Here is a 19,791-nt window from a genome sequence, read left to right on the forward strand (position 1 = left end):
GTTTTTTTCAACAAACAGTGCAGGAACACCCAGACATCCACACACACGCAAATGAATCTAGACACAGATTTTATACCCTTCACAAAAATGAATGGATCACAGACCTAAAAATAAAATTCAAAACTCTGAAACTCCTAGGAGGTAGAAGAAAATCTAAATGACATTAGGTATGGTGATGACTTTTAAAATACAACCCCAAAGGCATGATCAGTGAAAGAAAGAACTGATGAGCTGGATTTCATTAAAATTAAAGACTTCTGGTTTGTAAAAGACAATATCAAGAGAATAAGATAAGCCATAGACTGGGAGAAAATATTTGCAAAATACACATCTGATAAAGGACTGTTATCCAAAATACGTAAAGAATTCTTGAAACTCAACAATAAGAAAATGAACCATCCAAATCAAAAATGGGCAAAAACCTGAGCAGAAACCTCAGCGAAGACATACAGATGGCAACCAGGCATAGGAGAAGATGCCCAATATCATATGTCACGAGGGAAGTGCAGCAAATTAAATCGACAATGAAGACACCACTACACGCTTCTAAGAATGGCCCAGATCCAAGACACTGACACCAAATGCTGGTGAAGGTATGTATGAAGCAAGAGGAATTCTCATTTATGCTGGTAGGAATGCAAAATGGTATAGTCACTTTGGAAGACAGTCTGGCAGTTTCTTCCAAAACTAAACATACTCTACCATACAATCTAGCCCTCATACTCCTGGAATTTACCCAAATGAACTGAAAACTTACATTCACATGAAAACCTAAACATGGATGTTTACAGCAGTTCTATTCCTAATCACCAAAACTTGGAAACAACCAAGCTGACCATCAGCAGGTGAATGGATAAACTGGTACATCCGGACAATGGAAGATCACTCGGCACTAAACAGAAATGATCTACTGAACTATGAAGAGACGTGGAGGGACCTTAAATGCATATTGCCAAGTTAAAGAAGCCAATCTGAAAAGCCTCCATATTGTATAATTCCAACCATATGACATGTGGGAAAGAAAAACTACGGAGACTGTAAAAGGCTCGGTAGTTGCCAGTGGTTGGGGGGAAGCAGCAGAATGCAGATGATTTTTCAGGCAGTGAAATGATTCTGTATGATACCATAATAGTGAACACAGGGCATTATATACTGGTCCAAACTCATGGAATGTACAATCTCAAGAGCGAACCCTAAAGTGATAATAATAACCCTAAAGTGATAAACTGAGTGATAATAATGGTCAGTGTGAGTCCGCAAATTGTAATAAACGAACCTGTCTGGTGGGGGATGCTGAGAGCGGGGGAAACTGTGTGTGAGGGTGGGGGTAGATGGGAAACCTCTGAACCCTCCCCTCAATTTTGCTGTGAACCTAACACTTCTCTAAAAGTTCAAGTCTATTAAAACACAAAAAAAACCCACAGACAGACAAAACTTTCTGAATGAAACCAAGGAAAGTGGCTGGACCTCCTTCTGGCCCCGCCTGGCCTGTCATTGGCCTGGAGGGAGGGGCAGCACAGACCCCCACCCCAGCTCAGGCTTGGAAGGCTCAGCTGAGCTATGGAGCTCAAGATGCCCACAGAACCAAAGATGAGGGGACAGGGTAGGGGTGCTGGTAGAGGAGTCTTTCTCAGATAATATCAGAAAGCTGAGCCACAGCCTAGCCATGGTGCTGACTGGATTCACTGAATCATTGCTAGTGATGCTTGGAAATCTCAGCCCCATCCTGTATCCCCAGCACTCTGCTCTACCTTCCCGTCCCACTCCCCATAGCAGCAGCGACCCTCTGACACTCAGCTTACCTCACCTGCCCCTGCCCACCAGCCCCAAGAATGCTTTCTTCTGCCTCTTCAGGAGGTGACAGAAAGGACAGGAACAAAGCAATCAAAATGGAAAGAATTTCTTAACAAGGGCAAAGGAACTATATAATTTGGCCTCTGGTGCCCTCTGCTGTTAAAATGCTAAACCTATCTGTCCTAAGTTGGCAGGTCCGCAGAATCAGAAATGGGTTTTGGGGACATCTTCACTTTTTACTTTTAAAACACTATTTTTTTTCTCAAAGATTTTGCTTTCTATTTTTTAAAAACTCTGGTACTTCCCTAGGAGAGCCATATAGTTTTCTTAATAGATAAAAAAAAAAAAATCTCAAAGATGTGTTAGGTCAGTCACTCAGTGGGTTAAGCCTCTGCCTTCGGCTCAGGTCATGAGATTCCAGGGTCCTGGGATAGAGCCCTGCATCGGGCTCTCTGCTCAGCAGGGAGCCTGCTTCCTCTTCTCTCTCTGCCTGCCCCTCTGCGTACTTGTGATCTCTGTCTGTCAAATAAATAAATAAAATCTTAAAAAAAAAAAAAGATATGTTAGTTCAAATGGATGGCATGAGACAGTGAAAACTGAATGGGAAGAAATCAGAGAGGGAGACAAACCATGAGACACTCTTAACTCCGGGAAACAAACTGAGGGTTGTGGAAAGGGAGGTGGGTGGGGGGATGGGGTGACTGCGTGATGGGCATTAAGGAGAGCATGTGATGTGATAGGTATTGGGTATTGTACACAACTGATGAATCGTTGAACCCTACATCTGAAACTAATGATGTACTGTATGTTGGCTAATTGAAGTTAAATTTAAAAAAAAAAAAGACAGTGACTTTGAAAGTTCTTTGAAAAGTCTGGAAACATGAGAACAAAGCTGGCTGAGGAAGGGGAACTGGAGGTAACTCAGGCAGCCATAATGGGCCCACCCCACCCCGAGGCTGGGGGGTGACACCCAAAGGCTGAAGACCAGTGAAAAGAAAGTGGGCGTGCTGGCTGGAACCTAAAGACACTGGATGTTCACTCACGTTAATGGGGGCCAAACCAACCACCCAAACTGTCCTTCCCCAATTCCCCACCCCACGTTGCTGGTGAACACCAAGGCCAAGGGCCCTTAGCCTGGGGCTGCCAATACTGGCTTTTGAAGGCTTCCCTGTCCAGGCTGCCTGGAATGTTCATTTTCAGTGGTTTCACCCAGACAATTCACGCTGGGGAGAAACTGAGCAGGGTTTTTAGGAGAATCGTGATTCTACTACCACCCAGGTACTCATGTTTGTTGAGCTCCTGCTCTGTTCTGAACGGTGCTGCAGCACACGACCTACATTTCCTATCATCTATTCTAGCGGCCTTTGGAGAGATCTTATTGCGGCGTCTATACCTTTTCCTTAGCTAAGATCGAGGATGGTGCTGAGGCCGGTCAGAGTGTTGGGAATTTCTTCCAGGCAAGGAGATGACCTTCTGAGAGCAATGACAGAGCCACGCCTGAGGAGAGGCAGGCCTGTGTGTCTGGCAGAAACCTCTTTATGTTGGGTGACTTGGCCCTTGAGCATGAGTCAGGGCATTGGTTCGATTTCATGGCCGGTTACAGTCAGCGACGCTGTGCTCACAGGGAGGACAAACAATCATCAACGGGAAGCTGTGTAACTGTGTCATATAAGCTGGCAGGAGTGACAGGCTGTAGGGTCCTGGGAGAAAGATGAAGAAGGGAGGGTAGAGGGGAACTGCCTGGGGGTCACATTGGGTACCAAATGTCACGGGACAGAGATCTGGGAGTCCTGATTACACTGGAACCACCATTCAAAGCTTTCCAGAGACTGACTGGCCAACTGTCTGCTGTCCAGCATTCTTTAGATGAAAACTCTGGCAGAACCCTCCACCAACCTTGGGAGCATGGCCCCTGGCATCCTGCCACGGAATCCAAATCAACCAAGCAGACTCCTGTGGCATTTCAGTGCTGATCACTGAGCTGCTTCTTCATTCCATGCCCTCATGGGCCTCCCATGCCCTTTCTTGCCCTCAACGCACAGCTGGTTGCCTACCTAAAATGTCTTCCCTTTTGCCCTCCTTCCTGTTCAGGTCCTTCTCCTCCCTTAAGGTGTAGCTGAAACCCCCCTCTCTCCCCAAAGCCTGGCCTGACCACTCAGTCCTGAGGGCCTCTCTTGTCCATGAATTGTTCACCCTTATTTCTGACTGGCAGCTTGACTTACTATCTATTATTTAACTTGTTCATGTTTACTACCCAAGTGGAAGTTTCTAGAAAGTTAAAGTAATGCTCTAACTCCAAGTTCTCCACGCCTTGCGCAAAGCAGGGTGCCAAGCTTTTAAATGAATACTAACCCTGAGGAGAGCAGCTGAACGTAAGCAGCATAATGGCAACTCTCGGACTAGACCCCAGTAGGTACGATGTGTCTGAAATCCTAAACTCTCTATGCAAGCATTTCCCAATCATGTAAAATTCAGTGCCAAGGCGAAAGAAGGGAAAGCAGTCAGCTGACGTGACTTTATTTAAAAACAAACAAACAGAAGTCCCCATATGTAATTACTTCCTTGTGGGATTCAACCATAGAAAGACTGAGGCTTAACGATATTACAGGACTTCTAGGGGCCTTTCTTCCATAACTACTCACATGTAAGCAGGAGGATGAGTGCACAAGGGTGTGGGCAGCAGCAGCAAATAGTGAGGATACAGAAATAAGTCAGTGTCCCTCAAAAGGGCAATGCTGAATTCACACATGGAATGTTTATAACGTGGAATACTAAGCAGCCACTAAAAAGACTAAAGTAGACATACACCTACTGACTCGGAAATAGTCTAAGTCACACTGGCGGAAAAGTGGATTCATGGTGATGCACAGAGGATTTAATTAACAAGTATTTATTGAGAGTCAACATGTCAGGCACTGTTATAGGTGCTGGGGAAACAGAGAGCTAAGTGGGTGGAAAAAACCCTCTGTCCATCATGGATCTTCGTATTCTGAAGGGTAGAAAGAAATGTTACTTATTGAGAAGTAATTTATAATATTAGAAAGAAGAAAAAGCAAGCAGAGGAAGCTGATGGAAGGTAGGAGATGAGTTGTTAAAAGGGTGGTTGGAGTAGCCTTCAGAGAGGAGGTAATCAAGAGTGTGTGTGCGCGCGCGCCCGCGTGCTTGGAAGGAGGGCACGGACAGCTTCTAAGACAGCTCCCAATGACCTCCCCCTGGCATCTGTTCCCTTATGTCATTGTTTCCCAATGAGTGTGTGCCAGGTGTAGTCATCTGTTCTCGTGAACAGAAAACGTCAAAAGTGCTGGGATGTCATTTTTGACATTAGGCTATGAAAGACTGTGGCTTCTGTTTTGAGCATCCTCGCTCACTTTCTTGTTTGCATGCTCTGAAGGAAGCCAGTTGCCATATTGTGAGCTGCCCTGGGCAGATGCCGATGTGGCAAGGAATGGATGTGTCCAGCCCAGCTAACAGCCAGCGAAGACCTGGGGCTCCAATAGTCACATCAGCAAGACTGGAAGGGATCCTCTACCAGTCAAGGCTTCAGATGAGTCTGGAGCCCCAGCTGTCAGCCTGCCTACAAGCTCATGAGAGACCCCAAGCCAGAAGCACACAGCTGGGCTGCATCTAGACAGAAACTCTGAGAGAACGCTGGTGGTTTTAAGCCACTAGGTTTTGGAACAGTCTGTTATACAGCACCAGATCCCTAACACAGAGACAGTGAGTGAGCAAGCGAGCGACTGAGTTTAGATATCCATGAAGCAAACATACACAAAACAGCCATGGGAGGACCCATAGAAGCTAAGTCTGGGGATGGAAGTAAAAAGAGAACATGAAGAAGGACTTTAGCATCTATTATATATAGATACTTAAGCCTTGCTAGAATCTTTCAGAGCGAGAATTTTTTTCTTTTTTGTTCTTTTGAAATTTGTTTTTTTTTTTTTTCATTCTAAAAACTCAAGCAAAACCTGAAGTTATGACAAGGAGCCTAGTTGTTAGGAAAATAATTAAGGACTAACACGTTCAGAAACGATGAGAATAAAAATCCTTTTTTCTGTGTTTCAAGTCTTTTAAATATCCAAAACACTTTTTTCTAAAAAGGAAGAAGGAAGGGAGGGAGATAGGGAGGAAGGGAGAAGAGGAGGGAAGAGGGAAAAAGGAGGGAGGGAGGGAGGGACAGAAGGAGAAAGGTGGAAGGGAGGAAAGAAGCGAGTTTCATTTTCATTATAGTTCTCAGAAGACAGGAGGGCAGCTGAGCTTAGAAGCAAGCCCAGGAGATTAGAAGGAAGCCAGAGTGACTTCCCTACCACTGCCCAACCAGGCAACAATGCAGTCAGGACCAAAACAGCTCCCCAGAAACTTACTCTGTGATCTTGATGGACCACAAATCCTTAAGTCATTGGTCCTCCAACAAAATGACCCTTTCCTCATCCCTTCTTGGAGCGCAAGTGATACTCTGACCCCTCGTTCCATGGAAGCAGCCTCAGATCACAGCAGTTATTAAAACGGGCTCTCAAAGAAAGCAGGGGGGCAAGAAGGGGCTTCGGGAATCTCTAGGCCAGATCCTTCCCCAGTGTTCCTTTACCCCTGCCTGGGAACAGAGGTGCAATCCGAGCAGACAGGCCCGTGCAGGGGGCCCGCCTCACACTGGGACTGAGAAACAAATGGGGTTTCCGCAGGCCCCCGCAGGGCACACTGGGAGCTGTGTAGAGAGCTCTGGCTTTCTGCTAACTTGCCCCCTGGTGCTGAGGACTTCATGGCAGCGGGGCTGGAGATGTGAGTGTAGGGACCATGGGCAGAAGAGAAAGGGGAGGTGCGCTATAAGGCAAGGAGAATTGCTCACCTTCTTTAAAGAAGAAAACAAAAATCATAAGTTCTTGGGTGTCCTTCCCTCCAGGGGGACTGACTCCATGTGTCAATGGAAATATAAAACACAAGTGCAAAAGGGCCTAGAGAAGTCCAATGTGCTACGTACAACTAAGAATAAAAATATGCTATCAGTTAAACCAAAAAAAAGTGTGGGGGGGGGTGCCTAGGAAGGTTCACGGTGCAGGTGAGGTCAGGTTGGGGGAAGCAGCACGGTTAAAATAAAGTGAAGAACAGAAAGGATTCAAATGCCTCAGGGCCTTAGTGATGGATGCTGGTTTCTGAAGGTTTGAAGTCAGTTTCTAGTTTCTGGTCTAACATTGTTTGGGGGCGCTCAGGCAGACCCACAAACGATTCTGGAGAGAGACTCGGACTCGACAAGTACTTAAATCCCAAGTAAAAAGACAGGAAGGAAATATTTTGTCTGCTCACTCAGTGCCGGTGTTGTTCTACCCTTGACCAAGGGGCTCGGTTATGCAACGACGGTCTGTGTGCATTCTCCCAGGGCCCGGTGCCTCTGGGCCATGGGGTGTCAGGGAAGTGGCAGCCCAGAGGGCACAGGTGGGTCCCCACAGGCCCCTAGCTGTAACCCCCTTGTGCACATGGTCCAGTCCCTCCAGTTCTCCACCTCCCTCCCATACAACAGGGTGATTCTATACCTCCTACCTGGTCCACAGAAGGATGGTCCTCAGAGGAGTATGGGCACAACCCCCGAACCCAGAGGGAGTGACCAAGACAGTCTCGTGGATCCTTCCCTATAGACCCAAGCTCTCAAGAAAACTGTTCCACTGACCACATGTGACCCTATTTCCAGGAACAGGATGGGCAACAAAGTGGAAGCCATGGGCCAGGGGAGGGGCCCCGACCTAGGGGAGCAGGGCCGCAAAGGTGGGAAGCTGATGGAGGGTTCTGGAGCTGGAGAAGGTGCAGAGCACAGATCAGAGTCCTTGGGGTGCGGGCAGCACCAACATCTCGTGATGCTTCGGGACCCTGGGCAGCTCTCTAATCCTTGGGTTGTTTCTTAGCAATCACAGCAGCAGAAGCAGACTCAGAACCAGGCCAGGGGGACCCTGCCCTGGCCTCTTCTGACATCCCCCTGTCCACAGGGTATGAGGGCTACAGGGACAAAAAGATTTGAGGTTGAGAAGGGATCCAAAGAGAGAAGACAACATGGCGGGTCTGAGGCAGGGGAAGCACTCTGTAGGATGACGGTGGATTCCTGTCCTCACACAGCTGTCCAAACCCCCCGAACGTCTAACGTTCAAGAGTGAACCCTAGTGTGTACTGGGGATACCAGGTAACGATTTAGCAACGTAGGTTCAGGAACTGAAACAAACGGACCCCTCGGTGGGGGACATGGCAGTGGGGGGGCTGTGGGCACATGGGGATGGGGTCGAGGGGGTAGACGGGAAATGTCCACATATTTCTTTCCATTTTGTTGTAGGACTTAACGCTGCTCTAAAAAAAACCAGTCTGTGTTGATTGAGGGGCGGGGGAGAGTGAGCGGGGTGAGGAAAGGAGCAAGGGGAAACAAGCCCATCAAGGTAATGGAGGAACAGGAGAGGGGAGATCTGCGAATGTGTGCTGGGGACCCTGCGTTCTAAACAGCCTTGCAGTCTGTGGGGCCTGCCTCCCTCCCGCTGCCCTGGGCTCCTGGGAACAGGTAGCCTGGTTCTCCCCTGCCTTGGCTCGAGCAGACGTGTGAGCGTTGCCTGCCAAAAACAGCTGAAGACACATCTCTGGGCCCTGCCTCCTTCCAGAGTCATCCAGAAACCCCAGGGCCCTGGCAGCGCCATCCAGGCGCCTGGGCCACTTTCTTAAATGTCAGTATTTCTGAGATGACAGTACCTTCATTTAGATTCCCTAGATAGATCAATCATTAATACAGTTATTGAATGCCAGACATGGCCTCATCAGAGTCCCAGCCAAAGCAGGCTTTGTGCTTCCCGCAGCCCCACTCAACCTTCCCCAGATGCAGCGCTCCTCACTCCTCCCCTAACTCCACTCTTACTTCCTCCTCTTCCATTGTTTTAAAGTCACGTGGCCTGGGTGGCTCACTTGGTTAAGCAGCTGCCTTTGGCTCAGGTCATGAGCCTAGGGTCTGGGATTGAGTCCCACGTCGGGCTTCCTGCTCAATGGACAGCCTGCTTCTCCCTCTACCTCTGCCTGCTGCTCTGCCTACTTGTGCTCTCTATCTCTCTGTCAAATAAATAAATAAAATATTTAAAAAAAATAAAGTCACCTAGCATCAAAAAGGATTTCAGGTGAGCCCTGCTTCTTTGTGTCAGGGTCCCTTCCCCAGAACACTGGACAGGGAGGTCTGAACGGGCAGCTCACCTTGGACAGCGATATGTCCACTGCCAGCACCCTGTCCTAGCCCCACATCAGGGTGCCTTCAGCCCCCCACACAGCCACTTCCAACCTTCACCCCCCTTCTCACACCACCCGCACCCACTTCTTAACCTCAACTCCAAAAGGGATCTCCCAGTTCCGAAGACCAGGGAACTCTCCTTGCAATGAATGCCCTCAACGATTCAGAACCTAAAGGATCCTCTTGTCCCCTCACCTCCTGTCCCCGATGCCAAGAAGCATATCTGCGTCCAGGCCTGGTCTCGAGGCTTTCCGTCCGGCTGGGAGGACGGGGTATTTGTCTTTCTCCCCCAGGCCCACCCCTCCCCCTCCTGGCTCACTAATCTCTCCTTTTCCACAGTCTTCTCCCTCATTACAGGAAGCATTCGGAGAGAATGCTTTGTCTTCCATCTGGCTTCGGCCTCCGCAGCTGGGCTTCCATCCCACCCAGACAGCTCCTGTCAAGGTCACTAGTTACCTCCTAATAGTTACATCTGACCCTGCGTTCCACTTCTTAGTTTCAGTGACCGCTTGGAAGCATCTGGCACCACTTACCACTTCCCTTAAACATGTTTTTAAATACTCTCTCCTCCTTTGGCTTCCACGATGCCATCCCACAAGACTCTTCCTGAGATCCTCCCGCCTTGTGTGCAGGCTTGGCCTTGATGCCGGTCCCCTTCCTCCCCCAGACCTCAGCGTGTTACCTTCTCTTCTCACACTCAAGGCACTTCTGGGGAGGACATGAACTTTACAGCTTCAACCACTACCTAAGACATGGATAAATCCCAAGTCTGAACACTCAGTGTAGACCTCCGCCTGAATTTCAGCGAGAACGCCCAACAGCCGGACAGCTCCATGGACAGTATGGGCGTCCACACTGTGTGTGCCTGCTGGGCCAGCTCATGGAACCGGGCACTCCATCCAGGCCCCCAGAGCATGTTCCCACCTTCCCCTCTGATCGCATGCTGTTTCCCATCTCGTTGGAGCTGAAGGCAATTCACCAGCAGGACAACAGGAAACAGGAAGGAACTTGAGACTCAAGAGTCAAGGTTCAAACCTTATTCCTGCTACTAAGCCGTGTGATATGAACAAGTCATTTGGTCTCTGAGACTCAGGGTCATGGGAATAACATCAAGTACATAACAGGTCTGTGCAGCATTAATAAGATGCCGTATGCGACAGTGTCCTAGCATGGTTCCTTCCCAGAGTAAGCTCGGAACCACGGATTATGACAGAAGGATATCCATTCCTTATTTCCTGGCCTAACTCCAGAAATATGCTTCCCTTCTGCTCCAGTGTATCTCTTCCTTTACTTATTTCTCCACTTTTATAGACTCAACTTGTCTCCCCTCCCCCAGCTTGCTCATGGTCTTAAAGACGGAGGAGGCACACCTTCCTCCTAGCATTCCCTCTGTGGAGGTTCCTGGGCTGCTCCCTACAGAGATTGCTGAACAAATCCACGAGTAAGTATGAGAGTTTAACAAGGGCTTGTGCTCCATCCTCCGGCCAAACGTGGAATTTACCTGAGAGGCTCTGAGCACGAAGAATTTTCGAAAAAGAGGAGAGGGAAGGGACACGGGAGTATGGTGGGGGAGGGGAGAGCGAGGGCACAGCCCAGGGCGCCTTACCTTTGCACTGCAAACCCTGCCGTAGGAGGCCCCAGAGCAAGGACCCACAGTGGTCACAGAAGGTGGGGACCTTGTAGTTGTGGATCCCGAACTTGTGGGGCATGTTGACGCTGAACCGCTGCGAGCCCACCTGCAGGGATGGCAAAACACAGGGTCACTGCCAAGCTCGCTCACATGGTGGCCTGTTTACTGCTGGAGCTCCTACAGGCAAGCTTTCCCAGAAGGCCTGGCCACCAAACGGGGCAGGTGGGAGCTTGACTCGGAAAGCTGCCCCGCGCAACCAGGTGCAGAGAACCTTCTGGGGCCTTTGCTCCTAAGGCCCTTCGCTCACTCCCCACCTCTCTGTTGGACCTTGAGAGGCCAGGCCCACTGCCCGGTGAGGTCCCCCCAGAGTGCGGGCTTCCATCTCTCACGGCACATGGCACGCAGTGCCCACCTCACATTTTGGCTGTTCACAAGATGTCACCGTGTTCTCAAGGCTGCTTTGTGCCGGGAGGCCGCAGCAAGGCCGTTCCGGCCACATGGTAGTGGAGGTATTCTACACAGACCCTGAAGCCCCAGCACAGCTGCGGGAAGTGAAGGTCTCCAGTTAGGACAGGCAGTAGCTGTGGTGAAGCCTGCTAACCCAGAGCCGTGAGCACTAAGGGCACGGAGGTATGGGGACTGCCCACAGGCCAGGCACCACCGTTGCCGTTAAACCTCACCGGCACCCTGCGGGGCAGACACCCTTGTTGGCCTGAGTTTCCAGCAGGGGAAATTAAGGCCGCGTGAGATTAAGAAGCATGGTGGTAAGCTGATGAGCGGCGGAGGCAGAATCTGAGGCCCACGAGTATGAATTCAGAGCCCAGGCCTTTTTAGCAGTGTGCTGCCACTTAGGGATTATTTAAAAGGAGAAAAGAGAAGGCGGTAAGGTGGAGGGGGAAGGCCGGGGGTGGGGGGCAGTTTATTCTGATCTGTGGGCCTGGGTCTGCCACCAACCACCTGTAAGGTCTTGGAAATTTCCTGACTTCTTGGGGCTTCAGATTCCTGATCTGGCAAAAGAGGATGGCAGCCCCGTCCCACTGAACGTCACAGGGCTGCAGGGGGTGGGGGGAAGGGGTGCAGGGGACAAGACGCATGGAAGCGAGGGGTCGTTGGCATGGTCTGCCTTTCTGGGTCTCCTTCTCTAGGTCTACCTGCTCACCCCAAAGGGTGTGGATCACTGTAGCCACTCTCTTCCTGCAAATGCTGAAGATGTGGTGGACCCACACTGAGAACAGACTTGGGGGTCCCAGGAAGAGTCTCACAAAGGGATATAGGTGACAGACAAAGGTGAAGAGGTGGGGGAGAGCCCAGGAATTCGGAGGTTCAGCTGGGAGCACCCAGGATGCTAAGGTATCAGAGGATTGTGGGCAGAGGACAGGGCATGTGCACGAGCCACAGAATCAGAGGCTGTGAAAACAAGCACGAGGGCCGCACGCACACAGGTACACACATGCACACGCCGCTCTGCCGCGAAGACGTGGAAATGGGGGCAAGTGAGACCAACGCAGAGGCCATGGGAGGAAAGAAGAGAAAGAACTGGAAGGTGAAGAAGAAAGGAAGGTGATGCAACGGAGAGTCTTGGGCGGTCCCCACACTTGGAAGCACGAGGAGAGGCATGTCCTTGGTGCTAACACACAGGCACTAAGCAGGGAGAGAAGCTTAGGCTCCCCGGCAGAGGGCTCCCCCGTTTTCCCCACCCCTGGGGGGTGCAGCAATGCCCTAGGAGCTTGGCCCTGCGAGCCCCGGGACAGGCAAGAACTCCATAAGGCAGAGAAACCCACAGCCCCCATCCTCAATCCTTGGCAACTTCTCTCCCTTGGGACACAAGCCACGTGTGGGCACACGCTTCACTGGTACATCTATTTGCTGCCAACGGGCCAGGAAGGACAACCAGAAAGCACTTGGTCACAGACTCAGCTGCAAGGGGATATTTCCCATCTCAGCCCTCTAACCTGCAGGGCATGGACTCGTTTGGGACTTTTCCCTCCAAGAGATGCGGCAGAGCTGTAGAAATCTGTAAGGGGAAGAAACCCAGGGGGTTCTGGAGGGAAGGGATCATGTGTTCCTCTTAGTTCAGTGGCACGTGGCACAGTATCTGGCACAGAGCAGGAAGTGCTCAGAGGATGTCCACAGGACAGAAGGGAGACCGACAGCAAGCCAGCCACCTGCCTTTCCTTCACCTGTCCAAGTAACAAGTGTGACTGTGTACTTGGGTCTCAACCCTGCCACAGGACCAGGAGGCCCAGGTGCTAAGAACCTGCACTTTCCACCATGACGGCAGAGCCCCCACAAACAACTTTGGTGCCCTGGGCTGCCTGCCCTTCAGGGACATGGAAGCTTCCATCCAGGCCATGCCCCCACTGCTTTCCAGAGACTGTGTGAAAGCGAAAGGAGATAAAAGATAGGAAATGTTGCTGATGCCAAGATGCCATTCGGATGAATTATCTTTTAGTAGTAGTGGTCCTGTAAGTTGTTCTTTTTGGAAGCCAAATTATAAGTCCACCTGATTATAAACTTACCTAGCGTCTATTTGACCCCCAGTGCTAATGCCCTATGATTATCCAGTACTTATCTATTTCACCAAGAATTAAAAGCAGGCCTTTGAAATTCACTGCTATGAACACAGAAACACTCACCCTCACACTCACACTCTTCCAGTCGCTCAGTTAGGAGAAACCCACCTTCACTGTTGAATTGTCTCACTGCCTTACCCCCAGCAACTTCCCTAAGAGTCAACCTGATACTAGGTTAGATTAAGAGACAATGAAGTCCAGCGGTCAAGGGCTCAGACTCCATGGAACAGACTACCTGGGTGTGAACATGGCTCCTTCTCGTACTAGCTGTGTGATCTGGGGCAAGCTAACATGACCTCTCTATGCTTCTTCCACTCTCCCTGTCGCAAAATGAAGATAATCGCATAGCTCTTATTAAGGCCGTTTTGAGATTAAATACTGTATGACAAAGTACTTAAATCGACACACGGTAAGTACCCCATGAACGTCAGCTCATATTATTACTGTGGTTATTCCCGCCTCTTAAGGGTTTCTTGGGTTTGCTAATTCCTCTCCGTTCCCCTTATCACCTCATAAAGACAAGGTTCCCGCTTGTGTGTCATGTCTCTCTCCCTGTTTATGGAGCCAGTGACAGGTCACTTAGTGATGTCACTGTTCCGAGGAGATAACGACATAAAGCAATTCATGTGTTCCTTGCAGGCTTTAGCTCTGGGATCGCGTGGCTCTTGCCCTAATAGCCACGGACATGACCCGGACTCTGAGTCACGGTCATTCTGTAGACCATGTCTCCCACTGGAAGGCTGTGGACAACTCCCTCAACTCTGATCAACACAATGGAGAAAGCCAGGGGATCTCAGAGAGATAAGGAGTTTCTCAGGAACCACTGAGGGGGCAGTGGAGGGGAGGAGTGGCAGTAAAGAAAGCCCCAAATTTCAATGTTATAAATAGTTACCTCATCGGGAGTTTCCTGTTTCTTTAATCCAGCACACTTCGTAATTATGAGCTCATGGCATCGCTTGTGGACCACGCAAGTGCAAACTGCAAACAGCAAAAATGGGAAGGCTGAGCGACAAGTGGGGGTAGAAAGCTTCCACCCCAGGATTCTGGTCTCCATGGAGGGATGCCGGGAGCCACGCCCCTCCTGTGCCCGAGTCTTAAAGAAAGACCCTGGCTGAAGCCCGGCAGGCTGAGTCATTTAGGAACACTGTGTCATCAGTGCCATTAGGGTTCCCTGAAAGCTCTGGAGAAGAATGTACCACTTACACCCAGAGGGCCTCAGGAGTTTTCTCTAGATATGGAAGTACCAATTGATTTCCCCACTTCTATATGCCAAGGTCAGGGAACAGTTTCCTTCTGTGAAGCAGGTCTGTTAAAAGCACCGGAGCAGTCCTATGCCCCAGCCCACGTCACGTCAGGGTTGGCAGGTGTGACGGGGAGCACTGCTGTGGGAGAATGGGTCTTTTGGGGCACAGGAGTCCTTAAACATTTTTGTTTAATTTCACAGTGGCCGACAGCCCGGTCTTCCGCATCCTGGGACAGTGTGAGCTGAGGCGGCCAAAGAGGTAAGCAGCTACCTCACACATGCTACCTCAAGGACATGGCCGTGTATGACAGAACCTGCTCAGGTCTCCTGGGGTGAGCCTAAGTCAACCAGTGGCGGGGTGAGGAGATGGAATGGTCTCCCAGCTCTAACCACAGAGAAATCTTGACCACAGCACCCCCATCCACCCTCCAATCCTGGAAAACCTGACCTTGCATTTTAGTCAAAGAACTGAAAACAAACAAACTGCAATAATTTCAAGGGAGTCTTAAACACTGAAGAGCTAATGATTCCACAGTAGAGACCAAAAAAAGCGGGGGGGTGGGATGGAGAGAGAATCAGCAAGGGTCACTGAGTGATAGGAGTGAATTGAGCAGGTGAGGGAACTTCTTCAGGGAACAAGAGAGGGAGGGGGCTGACAGGGTACACGGAGCCCAGCTCAGGGCAGGGCGGCGCCTTCAAAGGGTGTTGAATGGTTGCATCTTACTGGGAAAGGAGCAGAGACCCCGGGGACAGCTGGAGACAGGTACCCACGGGTACTCCCATACCTCTACACCCCATATATGGGATACAGGAGCCATGTCCAGGCAGGGACAAAAGAAAGCAAGGTCTTGCTTCTCGGAGAGGGAACAGGAGTGTGCAAACCCTACAGAGCCTCTAAATGTCATCAGACCCAGCACGTGCATCCTAGGAGTGTCGCTGATCTGGACAGACCAGTGGGCCCCCAAGCATTTATTTCCTACAATGCCTCTTACCTTGACATTGGTATCCCTGCTTTCCTATGACACCCCTGAAAAGAAGAATACAACCTTTTAATAAATTTTAGTAGGTCAAAAACCACACAAAGCCACCCCCTTCTGGCCACCAGCCACGATGCACCAAGTAGACTAGAATCCAGACAGCAGTGGGATTGCACTTCCTCTTGCAGAGCGCCTTAAAGTGACTCCTTCAGGGCTCCTGGGCGGCTCAGTTGGTTAAGTCTCTGCCTTCTGCTCACACCGCCATCCGCCAACCGGCAGTCCTGGGATTGAGCCCTGCTCATCACAGGGCCTGCTTCTCCCTCTTCCTCTGCCCCACCTTCCTGCTCCTTCTAAGTAAACAAATAAAATTTAAAAAAAATAAAAAAATAAAAAACCTCCTTCGGAGGCAACAGAGGTTAAAGCCAGTGTTTGGAATGGGTACAAAGCCTGGTCAGTGTCAGGGCTTGGTTTCCTAGACCAACAGCCATTCCAGTGAGGCCATCAGTGTTCTGGAACGCCACAAAGACTCTGCTCACTCAAGGCAGGTCCTGATCAGTGGTACATGGCAGGTAATCATGTAGGAGGGCTCTAGCTTACAGGCATATTCCCTGGGCACTCCAGAAGTAGTCAAGGGTTCTAGGTCGGTCTGTGGCCAGGGCTAGGGGCATTGGTCAAGGGCAATGGCAGAGGTTCCTTCCCTGGCAGGTGTCAGCTCCCCTGGAGCAGGGTTAGGGTCAGCATGGACACAGAACAATCCAACCAATCTGGCCTGGGCCCTGTCCTCAGTGACATCGCCAACTGGCCAAGGGGCAATCTGCCATTTCCAGGCCAGTGGGAGCCGCACCTTGGGAAGCCTAGAACCCAGTGGTGTTTGCCATGCGCTGAGAGAAGACCCGAATCCATACATCTCAGCTTCCACAATATACCCCCTCCAAACACACAACTCATAACGGAAATACAGAAAACAGAGGTTAGAGGGTGGAAGCAGCGCCGGGGGTGAGACGTTTCTGTGATGGGACTGGGGCATTATTCCCGCTTCCAACAGCCTGAGGGTGCTCTGAGCTGCACCGCCACAGATGTCCATGCCAACCTCAGTGACTAGTTCTGGAAAACCACAAGGACAAGACAAGCCACTCCTGCACACCTTGGCAATTCAAAGCCTAATTCAAATGATCCTTCGCTTGGTTTGTGCGGCAAATTGGCCTCACTTATTCTCCCCCGCAGGATCCAAGTGTGTTGGCAAAGTTCAAGAGCTCAGAGAGGTTGCCAGGAAGGCTGGTGGGAGGTCAGGAACAGCTTTCCGTTGGGCTCACCAGGGGTGGAAGTGGGTCTCTGACACCCCCTAGATGGAGGACGTCACACTAGTCTTCTTTTCCTTTCTGAGTCTCAGTACTGTTGTTAGTGGAGTGGGTTTAATAATACATAGCTTCTAGGACACTAGGATGATTTAATTAGATATTCTCAGGGCCTAAGGAAAGACTTGGCACATGGTAGGCATTCATTAAGATTCCCCCACCAATACCCAAGGCCAGTGCTCCTTATCCTTCTCCATCTCCCCAAAAGGCCTACAACCTACCTGTCTTTGCCTATCAAAATCCTAGTCATCATGAAAGAAGAAATGCCACCTCTTCCAGGAAGCCTTCCCTGAGCACTCCAGCCAATGCTGCTCTCTCATTCCTCTGAAATCTGGGCATCCTAGTAGCACCACTGTTATAACAGTTATTAAGAACTGCTTTGAATTACAGATACTGGCAATCAAGTATTTTTTAGGCCTTATCATGGGAAAATTCAGATATATACAAAAATAAAGAGATAAATGTAAGGGACCTGGTCTTATTTCATCTCTACCCCTAGCCCCTCTGCCCTCCTTCCAGATCATTTTTAAACAAATCCCAGACAGCACATTATTTCATTTCTAAATAATTAAGCTTTGTGTCTCTAAAAGATAAGAACTCCTTTAAAAAACACATCACAACGTATCACTATCGGTTATAAAATCTTAACTCATTAAACATGATATATGATATGATCCTAAGCATAAAGTCACCATTCTTCCCAGTTATCCCCCCGGGTACTAAAGACTCACTGAGCCTTCCAGAAAAGTCTTCTGCAATCAAATGAAGAAGAAATAAAGCCCACCAGCACTTTAAAAATAAAGTTTCTCTTCTCTTACAACCCCCTCCCCCAAGTGTCACCTCAGGGAAGGCCTCACTAGAGGCTGCCAGGAGAGAGGGCCTTACCAGATAAAATCTCTGCAGTGGGAGCAGTAGGTGGGCTGCCGAAGGTAGGTAGCCATGAACTTGTGGCCGTTGACTTGGTGGACCCTGCGCCTGACAGCCCCCTGCCGCTTCCTGGGCCGCATGCGCTCCCTGAACACGCGCTCTTCATTGTCTTTAGGGGCTGGGGAAGGATAAGAGCAGAGAAGAAAACAAGTCAGGGTTAGCACACCTGGGAAGAGACCTCCTACCCGACTCTCAGCGCCTGGAGTGGGAGTGGCATGGGCAGGAGTATCCACGGGCTGAGGGACTCCGGGGTCTTAGCCTCGCTGCTCAACCCCAGCAAGGGCGCACCATGAGAGACAGGAAAGCCCAGATGCGCCACCATTTCCGTACCAGTGGCACCCCCAAATTCATCCAGATCCCAGTCCTGCCCCTGGTGTGGCTTCTCCATTCCCCCGGGGAAGCAGCTGCACGTTGCAAGGGTGTGGGACCAAAAGGCTCAAGGTTCACATTTTATCACAGCTTCTTGGCAGCCCAGCCTTAGCCAGACAGTGTGTCCTTGCCTGGAGCCTCTAAGGGCCCCGCCCTCTGGAAACGGGGTACAGTGCTGACACCAAGGGCACTGTGGAATCTGCACCCAGCTCGCTGGCTCAGAGAAACTGGACTTCTCTTCCTTCCCCTTCTTCCAGACTAGGACAACCAGGATCCTTTTCCTGAAGGTCAAAAGGAGACAGAAACCTAACACTGGGAAAGCAGTTTTCCAGAAGACTCAGACCCACCACCATGGACTTTACGACCTCACTGAAGACAAAAGGACTGTCCTCACTTCTCCCTTGGGTCCACATCAGAGGTTGCCCCAAGCCTCAGAGAGTCCTGCAAGGGTGCTAATAAATGACCACAATGCTTGTTATGGTCTGAATGATTGTGCCCCTCTCTCCCATTCACACATTGATGTGCTACCTGCCAGTGTGACCCAGTCACGACAGTGAGGTTCCCAGGATGGGGTGAATACTCTTAAGAGAACGTGACCTGAGCTCACTCACTATCTTACGAGGACCCGGAGAGAAGATGGATGTCTACAAGGCAGGAAGGGGGCCCTCACCCAACCGTGCTGACACCTTGATCCCAGACTTTCAGCCTCCAGAACTTGGAGCAAGAAAATTCTGTTGCTGGAACCACTCCGTCTACGGCATTTTGCTCCGGCAGCCCAAGCAGACCAATACGAGAGTCACACTTAATGCTAACTGAGGGCTTACTCTGCGGCAGGTGCTCAGTGAACCCTCACAGCAGCCCTTCTTAAAGGCCACTGATCATATCCACACTTCATAGGTGTGCAAATTGAGGAACAGAAAGTTTATATGAGCAGTTTATGTAGCACAGCTACTAAGTGGTAGAGCCCAGATTCTAACCCAGAGAGTGGGGGAGAAGCCAGTGTTAACACTGTCCACATGCTGCTCTGGGCAACAGCCTACCCTCCCAACAGCAAGGTCCCAAAGTGCTCAACTGAGGGGCTCTTACAATCCAAGAGTTGAGCAGCCTCTGGCTTCTCCGAGGGCAGGGGAGGCGCCTGGTTCCCAGCACTAGTGCTGGCCCTGGACGGTCACCCACACAGCACAGCTTAAAATGCATGGGAAGGCTCCGTGCCCTTCTACCCCAAGTATCCCCCACACCTGACATGCCACCATGACAGTGTCAGTCTTGGGATGAGAAGGGCACCTGTGTGAGCCCAACAGCTGGAGGATCTGAGGGCAGTCTGTCAGTGGGGACTGGGCAGCAGTGGAGGGACACAGCACTAGAGGAAGAGAAAGGCAAGAATGGGGAGCACATGCCCAGTGGGGGCTTTCAGGGGGAAGAAACCTCCAAGCAGACAGGCAGAGCTGCTGATCCCCAGCACAGACCCTGATGACCTAGACAGGGTTCTGCCTGCCACCCCTCTGTTTCCCCACCCCCAGCCAGCCTGGGCCCCCTTTTGAACGGGTGCTTTTTATATTCTGAAAGGTCTCTGACCTGGAAAGAGATGGAGTATGCAAATCCCACCTTCTACCCTGCCACAACCTAGGGACCAAGGCCCAGCTGATCAGATTCTCATGGGAATGTCCCAGTTCTGCTTTAATACAGAGA

General features: G+C 50.4%; 1 protein-coding gene across 1 annotated transcript in view; it reads right to left on the reverse strand.

Annotated features, from left to right (window-relative positions):
- Nucleotides 1-19,791, reverse strand: part of PRKCE (protein kinase C epsilon) — a gene marked incomplete at its 3' end in the record, with an annotated part of 480,419 nt that overhangs the window by 157,502 nt on the left and 303,126 nt on the right. Inside the window, exons 3-6 of the mRNA XM_080814806.1 lie at nt 17,692-17,851; nt 15,467-15,501; nt 14,124-14,209; nt 10,635-10,764 (exon numbers count right to left, since the gene is read on the reverse strand). Coding sequence (XP_080670932.1) covers nt 10,635-10,764; nt 14,124-14,209; nt 15,467-15,501; nt 17,692-17,851 — 411 coding nt within the window. The remainder of the gene's footprint in view (nt 1-10,634; nt 10,765-14,123; nt 14,210-15,466; nt 15,502-17,691; nt 17,852-19,791) is intronic.

This window comes from Martes martes (genome assembly GCF_963455335.1).
Source record: "Martes martes genome assembly, chromosome: 9".
NCBI lineage: Eukaryota > Metazoa > Chordata > Mammalia > Carnivora > Mustelidae > Martes > Martes martes.